The 24,364-nt window shown below is 47.3% G+C and overlaps 1 protein-coding gene across 5 annotated transcripts; it reads left to right on the top strand.

Annotated features, from left to right (window-relative positions):
- Window positions 1-1,535: 1,535 nt before the first annotated feature.
- Window positions 1,536-23,452, top strand: RMND5B (required for meiotic nuclear division 5 homolog B). Of its 5 annotated transcripts, XM_081134402.1 has the most exons (13): window positions 1,721-1,815; window positions 3,417-3,534; window positions 7,544-7,678; window positions 8,499-8,618; window positions 12,056-12,206; window positions 17,712-17,857; window positions 17,987-18,127; window positions 19,299-19,399; window positions 19,592-19,758; window positions 21,176-21,341; window positions 22,507-22,609; window positions 22,700-22,854; window positions 22,940-23,452. In XM_081134402.1, the coding sequence occupies exons 5-13, from the start codon at window positions 12,068-12,070 to the stop codon at window positions 23,001-23,003; spliced, it is 1,182 nt and encodes a 393-aa protein (XP_080990528.1). In that variant the 5' UTR covers window positions 1,721-1,815; window positions 3,417-3,534; window positions 7,544-7,678; window positions 8,499-8,618; window positions 12,056-12,067; the 3' UTR covers window positions 23,004-23,452. The 5 variants fall into 5 exon arrangements, with proteins under 5 accessions (XP_080990524.1, XP_080990528.1, XP_080990527.1 ...); XM_081134399.1 differs by lacking the exon at window positions 8,499-8,618 and having other exon boundaries at window positions 1,766-1,815; XM_081134400.1 differs by lacking the exon at window positions 3,417-3,534 and having other exon boundaries at window positions 1,772-1,815.
- The last annotated feature ends 912 nt before the right edge of the window (window positions 23,453-24,364 follow it).

The raw sequence follows: 24,364 nt of genomic DNA on the forward strand, positions 1-24,364 counted from the left end.
TAAATTTTAAAAATCAAATCCTAGGAAACCAACAAAAGGTTAAACAGACTATTATTGAATTCGTGGAGAAGAGCTGTTTTTGTGCTCTGAAGCAGACCCTTCTTCCAAGGAAAACAAATCAAACACAATCCCAACGGGGAAAAGTTGACAAAATCAACTATGTAATAAAACTTGGTGCACACTAAAAAGTGACAAAACAGATGCCAGGAGAATCACATGCATACTGGGGAAAGTAATGACAAAAGTGAAACTGCCTGAGGTGCCAGCCTGGCATTCAAAGTTCTTTAAGAAGCTGGGCTTTGCTCACACCCAGTGTGGTTGTTAGGCACGTCCGGGCCCCTTCAGAGGAAGTGGGGAAGCCTGGGGCCTTCTCGAAAACCTGTGAGGTCCTGTTGGCTCGGAGGCGTGGGCGGCATGGGCCTCAGCAGGTGGCCCCAGGCTAGGTTCACTCAACTCTCCACCCCCGCCCTCAGGTTCACCTGTGCCAGGACCACCCAGGCTCCCGGTGCACAGACCGGACTCTGTAGGATGTGGGGCTCTGGACTGCCCCTCACCTGCGTGTTGCATGAGGTTTTGGAGCCATTGGAAGATATTAGGTACCTCAGAGGATTTCTGAGCATCTGAGGTGTTGGGGATACAGCAGTGCTGAGTACAAAGTCCTGGTCCCAATGGAGCTTTTATTCTCAAGGGGGTGTGTGTGTTTGGGGTGGGAAGACAAGAGTAAACAAACACGCAAGATAATTTCAAATCAAATGCTATTAAAAAAAAAAAAAAGAACTAGTTTGTGCAAGTGCGCTACAGAAAACAAGATTGTGCAAGGGTGTCTGGGGGTAGAGGTGGGGAGGAGGTGTGGAGGGTTGAAGGGGAGGATGCCCTGGAAAGAGACTGACCCCGAAAGGGAGCAGGAAGTCAGGGAAACCGAGGCCCAGCCTTTTCTCTGGGGCTGTTTTCTAGTTGGTCTCTAAGGCCTGTGGAGGTTTGGGGGACTCCTCTGCCCCGCCCCTCGAGAGCAACCCCTGAGAGGAGTGTGCATTCAGTCCAGGCCTGGATTTGGGGTCGCCGCCTCCTCTCCTTCCTCATCCTCACTCTTTTCTTCTGGACAGTTGTGCAACCGGGTCTCCCTCCCATTCCCCCAGGAGGGGCGACCGACGGAGGGCGGCGGGCAGGGGCTGGGTGCCCCCACCCCAGCAGTCGAATGCCCAATGGGTAGATTAAGTACTGGCTTAGGGGCAGAAAAAAGTGCCTTTTCTTTTAAACATCATTCGATGTGTCGAAAGAGCATCAAGGAGCCATTGCGGGAGAGCCTAACTGCCGGACCCTTGCGGTTCCGTAGTCTTTCCTTTGAATGGCGGCAGAGGGCGGGGAGCGAGTCGGAACAGTGGTTGCTTTAGGGCTTCTGAGCCCCCCGGACGCTGGGACCGAGCTGTGGGGGCCGGAGGGCCCAGGCGCTTCTTCCCGGTAGGGAAGCCGGCCCGCCAGCCCCCCCCCCCCCCACGCCTCGCGGGCCAGCGAGCGGGCGGGTCCGAGCCCTTCCCGCAGACGCAGAGGGTCGCGGCGCAGCCTCAGCCTGGGGCGCCGCGCGGGCCGGGCCGCCGGACGTGCGCTTCCGGCCGCGGGCCGGCTTCCGCGGGCGACGCCACTCTGGGCGCGCGGGAGGGTGAGGCTCGGTGCCCAGGCGGAAAACCGCGGCCTCGCAGCACAACCACCCCGCCCCGAAGCCGCGAGTGGGCGAGTCCGAACCTGTGGAGCAACCGCTGCGGCTTCCGGTTCCGATGACAGCAGCGCCGGAAGCCAGGGCGGGGGCTGCAGGACCAGGTGAGAGCCCCGGGATCCCCCGCCAGGAGGTGCGGGCCGAGAGCGAGGCGCGGTGGAGGAGCAGGGTGGACGGCGCTCGCTTCCCGGCCTCGGGCCTTCCCCGAAGCCCCCGACTAAGCCGCACCAGTCCGCTCTTGGACTGACTTACTCCGTAGTCGTGGGACCCGGGCCGAGAACTGGGGTACCACAGACTCATATACGACACTCGAGGAACCTCCTCTGCCGGGGGAACCTCGCGAACTCTGACGTCCCGTCATAGCGCGACCTGATGGGGCCAGAAAGGGCGTTCGAGCAGGGTATTCTGGAGGGTGAATAGGAGTTTGACAGTCATTTACGTTAATGCAGGTGAAACTCCCAGTAGGAGCTGTATTCCAGGGAAAATGGTGGGCCTTTCCATCCCCTCGGTTTTGGTTCATGACAAAAGGAAGATTGAAACTTCAACTAGAGATCTGTAAGGAGGAAAAGGAACAGGGTGTTACGGTAGAGTGACTAGTGTGGGTGTGGGGCAGAGGGCTCAGCAATGGATACTGTGGTGTAGCAGAGCATCTCTGAAGAGATGAAGTTTGCATTGAGACCCTAATAAGGAGCCAACCATGGAAGAACTAGAAGAGTGTTTGAGGCAGAGGCAACAGCCAATGCAAAGGCCCTGATACAGAAATAAAGTGAATGTAGTCAAGGAAGAGAAAGAAGGCTAGTGTGGTTGGAGTATGGTGAGGGGAAGAGTGGTGGGAGAGGAGGTTGGAGAGGTGGTTGGGAGTCTTGTAGGCTATAAAAAGAATGGATTTTATTCTAAGTACAGTAGGAATCTATTGGTTTTTTTTTTTTAATGTTTTTATTTTTTTATTACTGATTTCAAAGAGAGGAAGAGAGAGGGAGAGAGATAGAAACATCAGTGATGAGAGTCATTGATCGACTGCCTCCTGCACGCCCTCTGCTGGGGATGAAAAGCCTGAAACCCGGCATATGCCCTGATCAGGAATCCAACAGGGATCTCCTGGATCATAGGTCAATGCTCAACCACTGAGCATGCCAGCCGGGCAATCTGCTGGGTTTTAATCAGAGGAGTGGTGGGTGTGTAGGGTGGAGAATGGATAGAGGTGGGGGTACAAAAGTATAAGAGTTGGATCCTGGCTGGCGTGCTCAGTGGTTAGAGTGTGGGTCCCGACCCAAGAACCGAAGGGTTTCTGGTTTGATTCCCGGTCAACGGCACGTACCTGGGTTGCAGATTTGATCCCCGCTCCTGGTCAGGGCAAGTGCAGGAGGCAACTAATTGATGTATCTCTCTCACATTGATGTTTCACTCTCTCTCTTTCTTTCCCCCTCCCCCCCTCCTTTCCACTCTCTCTGAAAATCAATGGAAAAAATATCCTAGGGTGAGGATTTAAAAAAAAAAAGTATAAGAGTTGGGTCAATGGAAGCTGTCCAATTCTGTGTCAGGCAAAGAGGGCCTTTCTATGACTTGCACAAACTTCCTTTCTTCCTCCTTACCCCAGGAGGGGTTCTCCTTTTTCAGGATGCTGAAGACTTGGGATAAAACCCCCATGCATGCCTTGGGGGGAGTTTAATATTTCACTCATGTGTCTTCCTGCCCACCCCCACAGGGTTGACTTGGCCCTCTACCCCCAAAGGTTAGGAAATGGAAGCACCATTTAATCATCAAATGTTCACTGAGCACCAACTGTGGACCAGGCCCTGGGCTGGGCACTGAGGGGAGAGAAGGTGAGAGAGACTGGTCTCCAGGCCTGAGCATCTCACAGTTTAAGGGGACTCAGATGTGTGGTATGGATGTCCTCCACAGACATTTGTGAAACAGAGAAGGAAACAGGGAGATTTTATTGAGGGCTTTGTGGGTAGCACATGATTAAGCTGCAGATTGTGTTCATGCAGAAAAGTGGGGAGGGCGTGATGGACATAGGATCAGCTTGTGCAAAGGAAACAAATGTACAATGATAAAGGACTTGTATGTCAACCCATGGCAGTGTTGAGTAAAGAGGTGACAGGATCTGATGTGTTGCTTTGGTAAGATCACCCTGGTACATGTGAGACCCTGGGAAGGAGGTTTTGGGACAATGGACATGTCATGCCTTTGGATTAATCACAAAGTTTATCAAAGACAAACACACACTCATTTATCCTTCTGCTTTAGCCTCCTGAGCTTTTCATTGATTTTTTTTTAATTCTCACCTGAGGAGATATAGATAGATAGATGATAGATAGATAGATAGATAGATAGATAGATAGATAGATATATCATTTATCTTTATTGTTGAAAGTATTACAGATGTCCCCTTTTTTCCCCCATTGATCCCCTCCACCCAGCATCCACCCCACTCCCAGGCCTCCCCATACCAATGTCTGTGTCCATAGGTTATGCATATAGGCATGTAAATTCTTTGATTAATCTTTCCCCACCCACTCCCCCACCCCTACCTTCCCCCTGAGATCCTTCAGTCTGTTCCATGCTTCTATGTCTCTGGATCTATTTTGTTCCTAGGTTTATTTTGTTCATTATGTTCCACATATGAGTGAGATCATGTGGTACTTGTCTTTCTCTGACTGATTATTTCACTTAGCATAATACTCTCCAGGTCCATCCATGCTGTGCCAAAGGGTAAGAGATCCTTCTTTTTTATAGCTGCATAGTATTCCATGGTATAAATGTATGACAGCTTTTTTATCCACTCATCTACTGATAGGCAGTTGGGCTGTTTCCAGAAGTGGGATCACTGGGTCAAATGGCAGTTCCATTTTTAATTTTTTGAGGAAATTCCATACTGTTTTCTATAGTGGCTGCACCAGTCTGCATTCCCACCAGCGGTGTACTAGGTTCCCCTTTCTCCACATCCTCTCCAGCCCTTGTTGTTTGCTGATTTTTTTTTCTTTATTGTTGAGAGTATTACAGGTGTCCCATTTTCCCCACCCAATTTACCCCCTCCACTTGGCTCCGACCCCCTCCCCAGGCCTTCACCCCGTTATTGTCTGTGTCCATGGGTTATGTATATATGCATATAACTTCTTTGGTTAATCTCTTCCCACCCTCCACCCCCCTTCCCTCTTTCCTCTGAAATATGATCATCTGTTACATGCGTCAATGTCTCTAGTTCTATTTAGTTTGTCAGATTCTTTTGTTCATTAGCTTCTTAAAGAAGACCTTTCAACTTTTCCTGTAGTGCTGGTCTGGTGGTGATGAACTCCTTTAGCTTTTTCTTATCTGTGAAGCTCTTTATCTGACCTTCAATTCTAAATGATAGCTTTGCTGGGTAGAGCAATCTTGGTTGTAGTTCCATGTTTTTCATCACTTTGAATATTTCTTGCCACTCCCTTCTGGCCTGCAAGGTTTCTGTTGAGAAATCAGCTGACATTCGTATGGGGGCTCCCTTGTAGGTAACTAACTGCTTTTCTCTTGCTGCTTTTAAGATTCTCTCTTTGTCTTTAACCTTTGGCATTTTAATTATGATGTGTCTTGCTGTGAGCCTCTTTGGGTTCCTCTTGTTTGGGACTCTCTATGTTTCCTGGACTTGTGAGTCTATTTCTTTCCCCAGGTAGGGGAAGTTTTCTGTAATTATTTTTTCAAATAGGTTTTCAATTTCTTGGTCTCTTTGTTCCCCTTCTGGCACCCCAATAATACGAATGTTGGGCCTCTTGAAGTTGTCCCAGAGGCTCCTTATGCTATCTTCATATTTCTGGATTCTTTTTTCTTTTTGCTCTTCTGGTTGGGTGTTTTTTGTTTCCTCATGTTCCAAATTGCTGATTTGATTCTCAGTGTCCTCTACTCTATTGTTGAATCCCTGTAGATTATTCTTCATTTCAGTTTGTGCAGCCTTCATTTCAAGTTGGTACTTTATTATGTTTTCAATTTTCTCATTTATTTCCCTAATAATATGCTTAAACATCTTTATAAACAAAATTCTGAACTCTGTATCTGTTAGCTTGCTTGGATCTATTTCATTTAGTTCCTCTTTTAGAGATTTCTTCTGTTCTTTCCTTTGTGACATGTTTCTTTGCCTCAGCATTTTGGCTGCTTCCAGGTGTTTGTTTCTAAGTATTAGGTAGAACTGCTATGTCTCCTGGAATTTGTAGAGTGGCTTTGTGTAGTAGGTGTCCTGTAGGGCCCAGTGGCTCACCCTCCCCAGTCACCTGAGCTGGGCCTTCTAGGTGCTGCCCTGTGTGGGCTATGTGCACTGTCCTGTTGTAGCTGCGCCTTAGTTGCTGTTGGCGTCACTGGGAGGAATTGACCCCCAGATCAATCAGCTGTGAGGACCAGCTGAAACTACACCCACAGAGCTGCTGTGCTGGAGACACCCCTATGGAGCAGGATTTACTTCAGTGGAGCTTTGGTGTTCACCAAGTGCGCCCCTTGGGTGTCACTCGTGGATGTGGTAGGGTTGTAATCCAGTGTGGTCGAGTCTGACCACCAGGTGCACTGTCTCTGGGGCCTCCTGGGAGGTGCAAAGTCAGCCTCTGCCAGTGACTTGCCCAGGGCCACCCAGCATGATCTACACAGCAAACTGTAGTTGGCTGCTACTTGTGCTGGGCTTGGTGTTGTCCAGGAGAGGCCAAGCTATGAACCAATGCAGGCTGCCACTAGTGCCAGGCCTGGGGCCACTTATCAAGAGGTATGGGGCACGCTGGGGCCAGCTGCTGCTTGTTTGAGAGATTTTAGGAAATTCCTAAGCATAAGGCTGGAGAGGCCACTTGCATAGAAAAGCCCCTGGAAATGGTGTGGACGAGCCTGCAGGTGGGGAGGGGCGGGGCCTCCAGGAATCACCGGGGCGGGGCCAAAGGTGTGAGTCAGGTGCTGGCGATTCAAATATGGTGCCTGCCTGCGGGCTGTGTGCAGGGAGGACTCGCCAAAGGAGCAATGGCCTCTGCCAGCTCTTCTGCCTGGGAGAAAGCTGCCCCTCCACCTTTCGCCCCGATTCTAGGCAGGTTAGTTCCTCCCGAGTGTCCGAGGTCCTTTCAAGCTGCTGCCGGGTGCTGGGATCAGAGGGAGGGGGTCCGAGTGAGTTCATGCGGGGCCCTTAAGAGGGGTTGCCTGGGGCTCCTGCAGCCTCCGCGACCCTCAGAGACAGTCCCTGCTGGTTTCACAGCCCGAAGTTCTGGGGAATTCTCTTCCGGGCCCTGGAGCACTGGGCTGGGAGCCTGATGTGGGGCTGGGACCCCTCCCTCCTCTGGGACCTCACTGGAGGAGATGTCCTCTTGTGTTTAAACTGCGGCACCGGGTGTGGGCCGAAGCCGCGTCTCCGATTCAGCCCCAATCCGCCCGAGTCTCCACCCCGCCTACTGGTCTCAGTGTTTCTCCAGTTCCCTGGTTGTAGGGCTTCTGTTCAGCCAGATCTCAGGAGGTTCTGAGTGATGGTGGTTCTGTATTTTAGTTGTAATTTTGATGTGGTTGCGGGAGGCAGCAGGTGCAGCTGTTACCTATGCCGCTGTCTTGTTTCTTCCTGTTTGCTGATTTGTTGATGGCAGCCATTCTGACAGGTGTGAAGTGATACTTCATTGTGGTTTTAATTTGTATCTCTGATGATTAGTGTCTTTGGGCAGTTTTTCTTATGTCTCTTGGTCATCTGTATGTCCTCTTTGGAGAAGTGTCTAGTTAGGTCCTTTGCCCATTTTTAAATTGGATTGTTTGTCTTCCTTTTGTTAGGTTGTATGAGATCCTTATATATTTTGGATATTAACCCTTTATCAGGTGTGTCATCTGAGGATATATTTTTTTTATTTTCAGAGAGTGGAAGGGAGAGAGAGGAAGAGAGAGAGAGCGCCCGTGTGAGACAGAAACATTGATGTGAAGGAGACTAAAATAGATTGGTGGCCTCCTGCACACACCCTGACGGGGGCTGGAATCAAGTCTGCAACCAAGGTATGTGCCCTTGCCCAGAACCAACCTAAGACCCTTCAGTCTGTGCGCCGAAGCCCTAACCACTGAGCAAAACTGGGTAGGGCCTCCTGAGCTTTTCAGATGGAACAGTTCATTTACATATTTTTAAATTTTTTATTGAGTTTTCTCAGTTCATTGTACATTTAATTAGCCCATGCAGGGCCTTTTTCTCCTTTATATTTATGTATGTATTCCCTTTTATCCCCATTCCTTCCTTCTCCCCCCACCATAGGAAACCTCTCTGATGTGTTTAGGGTATATCCCTTTATTTGCATGTGTCTTTGGTTGTATTCATATATATTTTATTTATTTACTTACTTATTTTGTTAATTCTCACCCAAGAATATTTTTCCCATTGATTTTCAGAGTGAGTGGAAGGGAGGGAGAAGGGAGAGAGAGAGATTGAGAGAGAGAGACAATGATTGCTTGCTTCCCGAATGCGCCTTGACCAGGGCCAGGAATTTGAACCTGTAACCCTGCGGCACAAGGGCCGATGCTCTAATCACTGAGCCACACTGGCCAGGGCTGTATGCATATATATATATATATATTTACTTATTTATATATTTTTATTGATTTTAGAGAGAGAGGAGGGAGAGGAAGAGAGAGAGAGAAACATCGATGAGAGAGAAACATCAACATTGATCTACTGTCTCCTGCACACCCTGCAACGGGGAGTGAGCCCACAAACCATCACATGCCCCAACTGAAAATTGAACCTGAGACCTCCTGGTTGCTCAACCACTGAGCAACACCAGCTGGGCTGTATATATATATAAATTTTTTTCCCATTGCTTTTCAGAAAGAGTGGAAGGGGAAGAAAGAGAAAGACAGAGAGAAACATCGATGTGAGAGAAACACATCAATTGGTTGCCTCCTGCATATACCCCAACTGGGGCCAGGGATCGAGCCTGCAACCAAGGTATGTGCCCTTGGCCGGAATCTTACCTGGGACCCTTCAATCCACAGACTGACACTCTAACCACTGAACCAAACCAGCTAGGACCAGTATGCATATATTTTTAATTTACATAAATGGTATTCTGCCTAGAGTCCATTTTGTTTATTTTTTCCCCCTCAGTACCATGGTTTGAAATCTTATTGATGTCGCTGTGGGCATATCTGGAGTATGGTTTCTAAATGCTAAGTTTTCATAGATGCATCCCCCACATTTTACTTCCTTGACTTATCAGTTCCCCCATTGGTGAACTGATTGTCTCCCACTACCAGTCACAACACACAGTACCGGGATGAAAATCCTTGTACTCATCGCCTTCATCAGCTCTTTTTTTAAAATTTAATATATTTATTTATTTTTTTAGAGAGAGAAGGGAGAGGGGGAGAGAGAGAAACATAGATCAGCTGCCCCCCCCCCCCAGCACACCCACACCACCGGGATCAAGGCTAACCAACAACCCTTTGGTGCACCGTACAATACACAACCAACTGAGCCACACCAGTCAGGGCTCCTTCCTCAGCTTTTTAAAACAATTTCAAGATTCTGACTTGTGCTTCCCTTTGATAATGCTGGTATCTTGGTGTCTGATAGGGCCAGACTGTTTGACCTTGCTGAGGTCCTGATTGTTCAGGAATTGTGTTTATTTTTGGTAAATTGTGGTTCTGGTTTCTAGACATTTTTGGCAAACATTCTTTTGTGCTGCCATTTTTCCCAGTTGATCACCTCACAGCTTCTGTGGTTAGTTTCCTGCTTCTTGCCATCATTAATTGTTGCTGTATACTTATTCTAACCACAAATATTGGCTGTTTCCATTTTCTGGTGAGATGGTGACCTGTTAAGCTGGTCTAGAAAGTGCAATGATGCAAAATGCTTCAGATGGGCTCCAGGCTCTGGAGCCAGACTGCCCGGCTTTAATTCCCAGGTTCTCCACTTCCCAGTTGGGTGACCTTGGGCAGTTTATTTAATCTTTCGGTATCTCATTTTCTCATCTGTAAAGTGGGTCTAACAAATGTACCTACCTCAGTGTTTTTGCAAGAATTAACTAATTAGTTAATGCATGCAAAGTTGTTAGAACAGTGCCTGGAACATAATAAGCCCCTATGAAATGTTAACTATTAATAACAATAATAATTATTATTTTAATATTATTTAAGACAAGAGCCCCTGTTATAATTTGCCTATAATGGCTCATACCCAATAATAGGGTACAGGCACACCTTGTTTCATTGTACTTCACTTTATTGCTCTTCCAAATGTTGCATTTTCATCAATATCGAGGCAAAACCTTCCACCAGCAAAAGATTACAATTCACTGAAAGCTCAGATGATGGTTAGCATTTTTTAGCAATAAAGTATTTTTAATTAAGATGTGTTAGAGATTATGCTATTGCATACTTAACACACTATGGTATAGTGTAAACATAACTTTTATATGCACTAGGAATCCAAAAAATTCATGTGACTCGCTTTATTGCAATATCAGCTTTATTATAGCCTTCTGGAACAACCCACAGTATCTCTGAGGCATGCTTGTATTTGCTAAGGAGGCATCAAGATGGGGGCATGTCTTCTGGACACCATGATTACAAATTAGTATGAGCATCAACTATAAGGAGAGATGGCATAAACACATCGCAAGGCTCTGGGTGCCATTTTCCCATCGCTTGTTCCCTGGCTGCACTGAGATGATGCCAGGTCTGATGGTACTGGTAGGAATGGTCAAAGAGTGATGAAACTGGAGAATCCTGACGGTCACTTTGGGCACAGGATTCTCCTTGTGCTGTTACTCTCTACTGTTCTTTAAGAGAATGGACAACCGGCTAGATTTGAACATTTGAGAGTGTCCTTTCATTTCTAGTCCCTTGGACGGAAGACTATGGAGGGAACCTTGTCACCAACAATTTGAGGATTGTCCATGTGTTCAGTGTTAAAGGCTGCTCTCAAATGAAGGGGAGCAGTGGCTCAGAGTGGAAGGGACTTAGGAAGGGGACCTCAGTGGTAGGAAAGGTGGGACAAGAAAAGTCAGCATTCTTTTAATGGTATAATGAAGAGGAAAGGTTGTGTTACAAGAGATACTCCAGTCTGTGGAGGAGGCAACCCTCAGCCATCATTACCCAGTGATGAAAACTGAAATAGAAGAGGCAAATGGAGTCCTCATTGAGTGAGTCCTCATTATATGTGGAGAAGCTTTCCTGGCCTGGGTTAAAAAGAAAAACATCATGGGCCACTTGAGTCACACCAGACACCAACCAGGTGGGTACAAGGCCTATCAATCTCCCAAACCTGCCCGATGACAGTGTAGATGTGAAGGGACAATTTTGTTTCACCAAACATCAAGTGTTTGATGGGGCATAGCTTCTGTTTGGGGAGATGACAAAGTTCTGGGGATAGATAGTGGTGATGGTTGAACAACAATGTACTCTGTGACACTTAAAAATAGTTAAAAGGGCCCTACCTGGTTTGGCTCAGTGGTTAGAGTGTCGGCCAAGGCATGTACCTCGGTTGCAGGCTCAATCCCTGGCCCCAATCAGGGTGCGTGCGGGGGGCAACCAATCAATGTGTCTCTCACATGGATGTTTCTCTCTCTCTCTCCCTTCCACTCTCTGAAAAGCAATGGAAAAAATATCCTCAGGTGAGGATTTAAAAAAAAAAAAGTACTTAAAAAAAACCTGAAATCGGAGGGGGCCAGGTAGGAGCCAGGGAGGTAAACTCTGAGCTGCCTTGGGAAGGATGCGGCAGCTTCTCAAGCAGTCACGGAGGTGATGGGTAATGGAGGGCATCCCAAGGAGAGGAACCAGCAGGAACCAGGACTCAGAGCTGTGAGGAAGTAAGGGTTCTGGCTGCCTGTCTGTGGGTGAGCAGCAGGGGAGACAGGCTGGGTGATGGGCAAGTCCCATTGGGCCTATGGGATTGGCAGTTGTTCCTTAGGCTGTGTTTCCAAATACCAGCCTTTCAAGGACTCTCTTCATGACTTCTATCACTATAGTACATAAAAAACGAAGTCCACTATCTGAACAGAATGTGGCCATAATGAATATATGAAAATACATGAAATACAACAGTAGGCAGTGTACATATTGATTTCTAGCTAGTATCACCAGCTGAGGGCTCTGCAAGACCTGCTCTCTCTTCTGATTAAAAAGAGATGAGCAAAGATTATAGAGTGAAAAGAGTTGAAAATAGTTTTCTCACCATGATTCAAAAAAGCCCTGTCATCACGCCTGCCTGCACCCTCCACTGGGCACCCTGGCTAGGGGTGATGGAGCTGTGGACAGATATGTTAAGCTGGGCATTTTTGAGCATTGATATATAACATGGGTGTGGTGAGGGGAGTCTGGGAGCCCTTCCCACTGTGTCGACCAGGTGGGACCTGACACAGTGGACCCTCCTCCTGCCCCCAGGCAGAGGCCACCATGGAGCAGTGTGAAAGCGTGGAGAGAGAGGTGGACAAGGTCCTACAGAAGTTCCTGACCTATGGGCAGCACTGCGAGCAGAGCCTGGAGGAGCTGCTGCACTACGTGGGCCAGCTTCGGACTGAGCTGGCTAGTGCAGGTGGGTGACCAACCCCCCCCCACTCCAATTCCATCATCAGACCCCCATTCCTGCCTCCCTATGGGCCTAGGAGACCCCAAGGCTACTTGGTGACAGGGTGACTTCTCCTGCTTTATCATTCCTTATATATTTATTACTTGGCATTCAACTATAACGAAGAAACTTTCCTTTCTCCCTTATTTATATATGTATTTATTTATTATTAGTTCTCACTCAGAACTTCTTATTGTATTCAATGGGTTATAATCCATTACTATTGTTACACATTTTGATGCTCAAATTGTGTTAGATTTAACCAGAGGTAGCCCCTAGTTCCTATGTCTTTTTTTAAAAATTAAGCTATGATTCACATTAAAAAATGCCCTTTTAAAATGTACAATTCAGTGGTTTTTAGTGTATTTACAGAGTTGTATAATCATTACCACCATGTAATTTCAGAATATTTTTGTCACCTCAAAAAGAGACAGTAACTCCTCCATCCCTCCCTCTCCCCTAACTCCTGGCAACCACTAATCTACTTTCTATGGATTTAACTATATCATATAAATGGAAGCGCACAATATGTGGCATTTTGTTTTATTTCACTTAGCATAATGTTTTCAGGGTTCATCCCTGTTGTAGCGTGAATTACTACTTTATTATTATTTTTCTGTGCTGGGTCATATGGTAGCTGTTAAACTTTTATTTTCCTTCAAAAAAAATTATAAATACTTTTTCCATTTATCAAAGTTCATTAAAGAACTCCCCAAATTATTAAATCATTTTCATTCTTTAGGAATTATTCATTCACAGAGTAGACCATCATTTCATAGCTTAAATCCCAGGACTCTCATGCACTCCTTGTGGGCCTCAATTAGTTGTCCGCAGTGCTCTTTCACTTTCTCAAGTGCTTGTTCACCTTCTTGGTCACCAGGCAGGCACAGCAGGGCTTTAGCGGCTTCTGCGTCTCAGAAGGGCAGGGCTTGCGACCTCCACACCCAGCATCTTGCAGGCTAAAAGCAGCAGTTAGTACTGGCACCCTCAACTCTCTCAGCCTTGTAAACCCCTGTTTAACTTTTTGAGGAATTGGCAAACTGTTTTCCAAACAGTAGCTGCAATATTTTAATTAAAAAAAGATCCTCACCCAAGGATATGTTTTTATTGATTTTAGAGAGAGGTGAAGGGAGAGAGAGGGTGAAACACTGGAGATCAAACCTGAAACAGGTATGTGCCCTGACCAGGATGGATTCTGAAACACTTGGATGCACGGGATGACGCTCCAATGAATTGAGCCACCTGGCCAGCAAAGCTGCAACTTTTTAAAACAATGTTATTGATTGATTTGAGAGAGAGAGAGAGAGACAGAGACAGAGACAGAGACAGAGACATCAATTTATTGTTTCGCTTATTTATGCATTCTTGGTTGATTCTTGTATGTTCCCAGACTGGGGATTGAACCCATGTTGGGACGATGCTCTAACCAACTGAACTACTGGCCAGGGCCAAGCTGCAACATTTTACATTCCTTCCAGCAATGTTTGAGGATTACAATTTCTCCACACCCTCACCAATTCTTATCTTTTCGATTATAGCCATCCTAGCAGGTATGAAGACATATCTTACTGTGGTTTTGCTTTGCATTTTTCTAATGACTAATGACATAGAGCATCTTTCCATGTGCTTGTGGGCTATTTATATATATATTTTGGAGATATGCCTATTTAAATCTTTTGTCCATATATATTTTTAAAATATGTTTTTATTGATTTCAGAGAGAAGGGAAAGGGAGAGAGACAGAAACATCAGTGATGAGAGTCATTCATTGGCTGCCTTCTGCACACCCCCTACTGGGGATTGAGCTCGCAACCAGGTCATATGCCCTGGCTGGGAATTGAACCCTGATCTCCTGGTTCATAGGTCAATGCTCAACCACTCAGCCATGCTGGCTGGGCTTTTGCCCATATTTTAATTGGGTTATTTGTCTTCTTATTGTCGAGTTGTAAGAGTTCTTTATATATTCTTGATACTAGACCCTTACTAGTCATAGATTTGCTAATATATTTTATCATATGCGTTATGTTTTCACCTTCTTGATAGTGTCGTTTGAAGCACAAAAGTTTTTAATATTGATATTCACTTTATTTTTTCTTTTTATTGATGCTTTTATTGTCATATCTAAGAAACCATCATCATGAAGATTTACTTACACCTCTGTTTTGTGTAAGAGTTTTGTAGTTTGAGCTCTTAAACTTGCTCTTTGATCCATTTTGAGTTAATTTTTGTGTATGGTGGAAGATCGAACAACTTCATTCTTCTGCACGTGAATGTTCAGTTGTCTCAGCACTATTCTTTCTCCTCCTGTGTCCTTTTTGATGTGGTCTATCATTTTTATTTATTATTTGTGGGTTTTTTTTTCAGCACTCCCTTATTTTCTGGCATAGTAAGATATTCCCTGCAATCAGTAATTTTTGCAAGTAGCCCTGGTTCTTTTGGTGGGAAATGGTATTTGGAAATCATGTTTTAAGTTGTTACTGAGGTGTCAGTGTTTTTAGGTTCTTTTAGCAAATGGATCTTTATCCCTTCCTTCCTTTGTTCCTCTTTCCTTCCTTTCCTTCCTATCCATCTATCCATTTTGGTATATTACAGACAGTGCATTTATAATGATGCTTCCGATTCCAATCCAGTATCACAGGGTTCTTCCCAGACTTCCCCCATCCATAGCTGTACCTCTCTTCTCCAACAGTGAGAAGCCTGACTGGTGATACATTTCTTTCTTTAATATTTTTATTGATTTCAGAGAGAGGAATGGAGAGGAAGAAAGAGATAGAAACATCAGTGATTAGGGAGAGTCATTGATTGGCTGCCTCCTGTCTGCCCCTTACATGTGACGTGACTGGGAATTGAAACGTGACCTCCTGGTTCATAGGTCGACATTCAACCACTGAGCCACTCCGGCGGGGCCCGATACATTTGTCATCTGCTCAATTTCTACAATACATAGAAAGTACTTTCAGAATTGCTATGCCTAGTACCACTGAGAAAAACAAATCTACAAAGTAGAGTCTGTTTCCCTTTTATTTTTATTTCTTAAAAGAATGCATGCACCTGGCCCAACCGATGTGGCTCAGCAGTTGAACATTAACCTATGATCCAGGAGGTTGCAGTTCAATTCCCTGTCAGGGCACATACTTGGGTTGCAGGCTTGATCCCTAGTGGGGAGCATGCAGAAGGCAGCTAATCAATGACTTTCTCATCTTTGATGTTTCTCTCTCTCTCCCTCTCCCTTCCTCTCTCTGAAATCAATAAAGATATATTAAAAAAAAAAAAAAAAAGAATGCATGCTCCTGGAAAAGAGTTTGAGGTCAAAAAGACTGAGAGTGGCCCTAGCCAGTTTGCTCAGTAGTTAGAGCGTCAGCCCTCAGACTGAAGGGTCTCGGGTTTGATTCCAGTCAAGGGCATGTACCTCAGTTGCAGGCTCTATCCCTGGCCCCAGTTAGGGATGCATGCAGGAGGCAGCCAATTGATGTGTCTCTTTCACATCAATGTTTCTCTCTTTCCCTTCCACTCTCTCTGAAAAGCAAATGGAAAAATTCGCTGGTAAGAATTGAAAAAAAAAAAAAAAAAAAAAGAGGCTGAGAGTGAAAAGTGAGTCTCCCTTTTACCTGATTCCCAATTTCTGTGTGCCTATTCCCAAAAGTCACCCCAGTCTGTTTTTCAGGTGCCCTTCTGGCAGCATCTGTGTGCACACGTAGATGTGATGTGGAATTGTTTATTCCCCCTCCTTTTTTTCACACACACGGACCATAAAGCACATACTTCTCTGCACCTTGCTCTTTCCCCTACACAGTCTGCTTGGAGAGTGTTCTATATCAGTACACAGAATTCTGCCTCATTCTCTTACCATTATGTGGTTGTGCCATGCTTTTTTTTTTTTTAATTGATTTCAGAGCGAAGAAGGGAGAAAGAAAGAGATTGACTGGTTGCCTCCCGCACATGCCCCTACTGGGGATCTAATCCACAACCTGGGTATGTGCCCTGACCAGGAATTGAACCTGCCATCTTTTGGTGCACAGGATGATGTTCCAACAAACTGAGCCACAGGGAAGTTGTGCCATGCTTTTGATGGCATCTCTTAACTGTATGGAAGAAACGCTTTTCTCTTGCTGGCCTGAAGCTCATTTACACTGTGCTCTTGGTTAACAGGTGGCTGTGGCTGCAGTGTGTTCACAGGGAGAGGGTATCTTCTCAGATGGGGATTTGTCAGGGCTAACAGTTGGAGATTGAGGATTCCAGGTTAAAAAGACTTTGGTTTCCTAAGAGTGTTGCTTTGTCCTAAAGGGGATGTGGCTAGAGAATGTGCAGTGTGGCTCTCTGTGACCTGGAGGGAGCAAAATGGGAGAAAAGAGTGGCAAGCTGGGCTTTGGGAGGGCAGTGCTGATGCTGGCAGTGGAGTATGGTTCTGCCCTGTCTTCCTGGGGTAGATGGGTGGCCCAACCACCAACTCCTTTTTGTATTTTTCAGGATTCATTCACATATAAGGACAAACCCAGCTCAGACTAGTGTAAACAAACATACATACAAACCAAGGGGAGCTGGATTTATGGGCTCAGGTAACTGAAGGATCCAGGCCTGGCTGGATCCCATGAGATCTCTCACTGGCTTTATTCTCAGAGCCTGCTCCCCCAAGGTGCTCACGGTGCTCCAATAGCTCCTCTTCACATTTTGTTTGTTCAGCAGCTTGGCAGAATGCATCTCTCTTCCAGAGCTTCTGGTCTTGGAGTTGAGAGTCTCTCTGGCCCTCTTGGGTCACATTCCCTTCCCTGAACCGAGGTGATGCATCTAGAGAAGTGGCGTAGATGTTGGGCCAGAAGAAGGGTCCAATGCCCTGTCTGCCCTCTTCTCCAAGTCCCACCTGCTCTTGGTGGTTGGTCTGGCCCCAACCTGGCCACTTAGAGGTGGAGGCCTGAGCCAGAAATCCCTGAGCTTCCCTGGCAGCCCCTGGCTCACCTGGTGTCCTCTGAGTTGATAAGAGGCATTAACGTGGGGACAGTATTTTATGGTTCAAAGCCTTCTCACACATGGTATCTTACTCAAGATAATAAAGAGCCATCAGTGTGGTGGTGAGGAGCACAGACTTTTAGGTCTATCACTGCTGTGTCACAAATTACTGCCTCAGCTTCCTCAGCTATAGAACAGGACACTAAGAGTGCCCACTGCACAGCATGGTGGTGAGGATTAAATTAGCCGAAATAAAGTACTTACCCATAGTAAGTGCCCAATCATCTTCAATTCACAGCAACCTGCAAGGCTGGTGTTATCACCCCCATTTTATAGATGAGGAAATGAAGACTTTGAGAGATGAACTGGCCAGTTTCAAGTCATGCAGTTTAAAATTGACAGGTCCTGAAACACAAGCTGTGTCTTTCACTTTGGAGTTCAGGGCTGCCTCCTGGGCCCCTGAGGATAGAGGAAGCGGGGACAAGTTCTGCTTCTGTGTCCTGACTCACCTCCAGTGTTTCTCTGCAGCCTTCCAGGGGACCCCTCTCTCAGCCACCCTCTCCTTGGTGATGTCCCAGTGCTGTCAGAAGATCAAAGACACTGTGCAGAAACTGGCTTCGGACCACAAGGACATTCACAGCAGTGTCTCCCGAGTGGGCAAGGCCATTGACAGGGTGAGCATGTGGGCACCCTGGACTGGGGACGGGGATATCTGGAGTTGATGTGTCCCAGGGCTCATCAGGAAAGCAGGTGTGGGGAGTGTGAGTGCCGAGTCACAGGGCCCTGTCTCTCATCCTCGTCAGAACTTTGACTCTGAGATTTGCGGTGTAGTCTCCGATGCAGTGTGGGACTCTCGGGAGAAGCAGCAGCAGATCCTGCAGATGGCCATCGTGGAGCATCTGTACCAGGAGGGCATGCTCAGCGTGGCCGAGGAGCTGTGCCAGGTAATGGCCTGGTGGGGAAGGTGCTGGTACCTGCCTGCTCTGCTTTCTACTCAGTAGTTTTCTTTATATTACATTCCTGTTAATATTGAAATAAATTTATTTTAGAAAGGAAATGAGGCCTCCTGCCACAAATAGAAGGTAGCTCTAAAAATAGGTATAGTAAGCCCTGGCCAGGTAGCTTAGTTGGTTAGAGTGTCGTCCCGATACATCAAGGTTGCAGGTTTGATCCCCAGTCAGGGCACATACAAGAATCAAGCAATGAATGCATAAATAAGTGGAACAACAAATTGATATCTCTCTCTCTCTCTCTCTCTCTCTCTCTCTCTCTCTCTCTCTCTCCCCCCCTCTCTCCCTCTCTCTCCCTCTCTCCCTCTCTCCCTCTCCCTTTCCCTCCCTCTCTCTCTCTAAAATCAATCGATAAATAAAAAAATTAAAAATGGATATGGTGAAAAGTGAAATCATTAATTTCTAGCTAGAGTTGGTTGCCACACATGGTTCTGAGTCAAGGCCTGATATTCCCTTCTTAAAAAAGGGAGATTAGTGCTCTAGCCAGTCTGGCTCAGTGGTTAGAGCATTGGCTCCCCCCAGACTGAAGGGTGTCAGGTTCGATGCCGGTCAAGGGCACCTACCTTGATCGTAGGCTCCATTTCTGGCCCCGGTCTGGGCATGTGCGGGAGGCAACCAATCAATGTGTCTCTTTCACATCGATGTTTCTATCTCTCTCCCTTCCACTGTCTATGAAAAGCAATGGAAAAAATATCCTCGGGTGAGGATTGAAAAAAAAAGGGCAGGGGGAGATTAGTAAAATGACAGAGTAGCACTGTTAGGTGTTAAGCACACTGGCTGTAAAAGTATTCCTTCTCTTAAAATAAGAGGATTGAAAAAGAGTAATTTCTCACCATGCTACTCACACATAGGGACTGGGGTGGGTGGGGGGAACTGTCTCCATTACCTTGGGTGAAATTGTGGTCTGTCCTGTGGGAGGCCAGTGTGTGGCACTCAGCCTCCCAGAACTGAAATGGGTATAAGGGGCCAGGTGGCTGGCAGGAGACCACAGCTCCTCATGTAGACCTTGGCTCTCTCCAGCCTGTCTTTGGCAGATGAGATCTTATTAAAGCAGAGAATTTTGGAAACACTGTCCTCCAGTGATGGGATCATGCTCTCCCCATAGGAATCTACTCTGAATGTGGACTTGGATTTCAAACAGCCTTTCCTGGAGTTGAATCGAATACTGGAAGCTCTGCACAAACATGACCTGGAACCGGCCTTGGAGTAAGTGGGCTGTGGAGTGGGCCATCAAGGAACAGGGCTTGTCTGTGTCTTCACTCAGTGTACTTGACATACCTCCAGCTCTGTCTTGTGACCTCACATAGGCTTTTGGATTCCACCTCTCTGTCTCAGTTCCCCTGGGGCTCCTTCTTTTGCCTCACCAGCTCCATACTCGACTGGCCCCTTTCTTCCCAGATGGGCCATCTCCCACAGACAGCGTCTGCTCGAGCTCAACAGCTCCCTGGAGTTCAAGCTGCACCGACTGCACTTTATTCACCTCCTGGCTGGTGGCCCCAACAGGCAGCTGGAGGCCCTCAGCTATGCCAGGCACTTCCAGCCCTTTGCTCGGCTGCACCAGAGGGGTAAGTGCCCAGGGTGGATACTGCTGGGCTCTGGCAGATGTCAGCATATTACCAGGTTGCTGCTCCCAGCCTGAGAACTCTGACCCCTCCTTCATTGTCTCCAAGGCGAACTCCAAATTCAAGGCTTTTCTTCCACCGTTTCTGTCACACACTTCGAGCTTCATCTCAGAACCACCTCCAGTCCCCGTCACCAGCTGTGTGCCATACCCACACGCAAAGCGTACTGGGCTTGTGTGTGCCATGACATGCCTGCCCTCATGCTGCTCTGCTTCACACCTCCTCTGCAGTTTCCTTCCTGAGCCCCCTTCCTTCACACGTGGATTTCCAAACCTCAGTCGTTTGTCTAATCTTCCAGATGTTCACCATCAGTAACCACCCTACTGCTAGTAAATCTTTTTTGTTTTGTTTTGTTTTGTTAATCCTCACTCAAGGATATTTTTTCCATTGATTTTTAGAGCAAGTGGAAGAGTGGGAGGAGGGAAGGAAGGAGAAAGGAAGGAAGGGGGAGAGAGAGAGTGAGAGAGAGAAACAGAGTAACCTGGATGTGAGAGAGACACATCGATTGGTTGCCTCCTGCACACACTTTGACTGGGGCTGGGGACTGAACCTGCAAACCCAGGTATGTGCCCTTAACTGGAAATCGAACCCAAGACCCTTCAGTGCATGGGCCGATGCTCTAACCACCAAGCCATGCTGGCCAGGGCTAGTAACTTAAAAAAATTTTTTTTAATCCTCATCCAAGGATATTTTTTCCATTGCTTTTCAGAGAGTGGAAGGGGGAGAGAGAGAGAAACATCAATGTGAAAGAGACACACCGGTTGCCTCCCACACGCGCCCCGACTAGGGATCGAGCCTGCAACTGAGGTATGTGCCCTTGACTGGAATCGAACCCGAGACCCTTCAGTCCATGGGCTGATGCTCTAACCACTGAGCCAAACTAGGCTAGGGCAGAGCTAATAACTTTTTTCTTTAGATCCCTTCGTATTTATTATTTCACTTTTATTGAGAGATAAACATCATGAAAACCAGTCAGTATTATTAAATTTTAGCTTGATACTTCCTGAAAATTTTTCAAAAAGGGATATTAGCTAGTGTTCTAAAACAGTCATGAGTGCCACCCTGAGATTCCCTGATGCAGTTGAAGGATGAAAATAGAACTAGGACCCCTCCTTCCTGATGCGCAGGGTGGTGCCTGTCCTTGTCCCACATAAACAGCTCCACTGTATTTTAGGGAAAACAAGTTTTGCCTGAGGACATTCCTTGTCTGGCCAGGCCAGGTGCCCCAGAGCCTTGGTGCTCAGCTTACTCCCCATCATTGTCCGCAGCCCTACTGTCCCAGGGGCTGGGTGCCAAGCCCTGAGGAGAGGCTGCCTCCTGGGCCCCTGCACACGCTGAGCTGTGCCTGGTTGCCTTGTAGAGATCCAGGTGATGATGGGCAGTCTGGTGTACCTGCGGCTAGGCTTGGAGAAGTCGCCCTACTGCCACCTCCTGGACAACAGCCACTGGGCAGAGATCTGTGAGACCTTTACCCGCGATGCTTGTTCCCTGCTGGGGCTTTCTGTGGAGTCGCCCCTCAGCGTCAGGTACAGCCAGCCCTGCGGACAGGGCAGCTTGAGTGGTTGGATTTCAAGGAAAACAATTTGCCGAGGCTGTGCCTTGTGCCAGGGACAGACTTAAACTGGTTCTCTAAGTCCTTCCAGATAGGAATTACCTGTGTCCACAATTAGAGAAACTGAGATTAGGAAGAGTTATGGCCCCAGGTCACCATGAAGCTAGTGGCAGGGTCAGGGTTCCTATTTTGTAAAATCTCTTGAATTAGGTCCCCATCTTGCCTGTACCTCACTGCTGGATTATCACAAGACCCTCTGCACCCGGCCTTCTCTCAGCCTCATCTGTCAAACACCACTTCCTCTCTGGGAGATGTGAGTGGCTGAGTTCCAGGTTTTGAGAGTTTTCACTTGGAAGTCTCCTGGATGGTAATTCTCTTCTCATGACTCCACAGTAACCTAGGAGTTAGTGGCATTATTATCATCTTCACTTCACAGAAGAGAAAACAGAGGCTCAAGATGTAAATGAACTTGAAGGGCACATGAACCTGACCCCAGAGCCACTCACTGCACCGTAGTGGATAGTGTCACAGTATATTTACTTAGACTGGTTGTGGAATCTCATGCTCCACACCACGTGGTAGACTCCGGTTATAGGACAGTATTTCCTGGCAGGGACACTATCTGTACCTCTGACAGGATGACAGCCCTCCACATTGTAGATATTTAGCACCCAAGGCTCCATCCAGTTGGCTCCCACTCCCACCCCGATCATGGTGAGGTCTGAATCTGTCCCCCATTTCCAAGTGCCCCAGTTGATAACCAGTTATAGAGGTGCATTATGATAGCAGAGTGGGGCAGACAGGCAGACTGGGGCCTTTCAAACTGGTCACTATCCCCATCACACCAAGGGTTTTTGAGTGGTTTGGATGAGCAGCTACCTGCCTCCTGGGTCTTCCTTTTGTCTCTCTTGTAGGCTCTCAAGTTTTGGGGTGCATTAGAATGACTCTAGAGAGTTGTATACACGTTAACTACATATGTGGCACTTTATGAGCAATCTGAGAGATTCTCAAGGACCAATTTGACCATGTGCCACTTTAGAACCCTGACCTGAGCCCCTTGCTGATAAGTGTGCTGGTCCTTTGGTCTGTCTGCTGGGGTCTTGGTCTGGCCACTCTAGCCCCCTATCTTTGTTCTGCAGCTTTGCCTCTGGCTGTGTGGCTCTGCCCGTGCTGATGAACATCAAAGCTGTAATTGAGCAGAGGCAGTGCACAGGGGTCTGGAGTCACAAGGACGAGTTACCGGTGAGCCCTGGCTGAGGGAGGTGTGGGCAGAAGGCACTGGGGACAAGCCACGACAGGAAGTGGGACTCACTCCTTGGCCGGCCTCCCCAGATTGAGATTGAACTAGGCATGAAGTGCTGGTACCACTCGGTGTTCGCCTGCCCCATCCTTCGCCAGCAGACGTCAGATTCCAACCCTCCCATCAAACTCATTTGTGGCCACGTTATCTCCCGAGATGCACTCAACAAGCTCATTAATGGAGGAAAGTAAGTTCCCTGTGCTCTGCTCCTTCTTGGCTTGGTCTCCTGCTAGCCGGCCTCTCAGACCTTCTTGGTTCTCCTCCCTTTGCAGGCTGAAGTGTCCCTACTGTCCCATTGAGCAAAACCCAGCAGATGGGAAACGCATCATATTCTGACTCCTGCCTGGAAGGAACTTTATGTAAACCTAGGAGCCTTGCTGTCTCACAGGAGTGGTTGGCTTCAGTGGATTGTGGTTCGTTTCAGAGCAATTGCCTGAGTGCCACCCCGCAGGGGCCAAGAAGGGAGATGAACCAACCTGCACTAGGCAGCTGGCTCCTTGACCGTAAGGGCAGGGAGATGCTGGCCTCCGTATTCCTGTTGTCTTCGTTTATATTTGCCACTGACTTGGTATCAACTGACAGAGAAACAGAGGACTTAGATGCTGGCAGCAAGTCTTCCATCCCTGCCCTCAGCCAGGTCTCACTGCCACACCAACACCCTGTCCACGCCTCCCACTGTACAGCCTCACAACTGTATGTATCCATCACCCACTGTAAATACTCTGGGTTAGAACTGAATGCCATTGTTTTATAATTGAGCAAATATATTCACAGGCCTTCTCCTTCCTTTGCCTGCCTTTAGCTTCATCAACAAAGAATTACATGTCCACTGCACACAGGTACTGACCTGGCCTGGCTGCTGCTGGTAGTGGAACCATGGCAGCCATAGTGCCCAGTCAGAAAGAACCCAATCTGCATCTCTGACTGGGTGAAAGAGCTGGGAGATCTTAGTCCCTGGAGAAGGTGCTTTTACATATCCATAAAAAAAAAAAAAAATCTCATTACCTACATGTTAGAAATCAGGGCAAGGGGATTTGGGAAGATAAAATGACTTGTACAGCAGGGCTCACAGCTTATTAAGGAGAGCTTGGGGTTTAAACCAGATGAAGCCCAACTCTTCCCAGTTTATTCCCGGGCACCTGAAGCCTGGTTGCTCTGTGTACTGAGTCCTGTGCTGGACCTTGAAAACAGGAAGATACCTTAAGTTTAAAATGTTTGAAGGGCCTAGCCAGTGTGGCTCAGCAGTTGAGCATCAACCTATGATCCAGGAGATTGCGGTTTGATTCCCGGTCAGGGCATGTGCCCAGGTTGCGGGCTTGATCCCCAGTGGAGGGTGTGCAGGAGGCAGCCGGTCAATGACTCTCTCATCATTGATGTTTCTCTCTCTCTACCTCTCCCTTCCTCTCTCTGAAATCAATAAAGACATATTGAAAAAATAATAAAATATTTGAAGGGCCTGGGTTACCAGGGCCATTATGCCAAGCAGGAAAGATGTCCTGGGGTTTTGTATTTAGCTTCGTATTCCTATTCAAAACGTCCTGTGTGGGTAGGTAGATTCTTCCGTAAGCTTCCCAGTGGCACTTAAGATTCATGCAGGAAGAAGAGGAATGAGGGTGTCCCCGACATGGAGGCTGCAGGCTTCCATGCAATGGGGTCTGGGCTCAGCTGCCTTACCTGCAACTTCCACCTACTCTGGA

This window comes from Miniopterus schreibersii (genome assembly GCF_964146895.1).
Source record: "Miniopterus schreibersii genome assembly, chromosome: 4".
NCBI classification, from domain to species: Eukaryota; Metazoa; Chordata; class Mammalia; order Chiroptera; family Miniopteridae; genus Miniopterus; species Miniopterus schreibersii.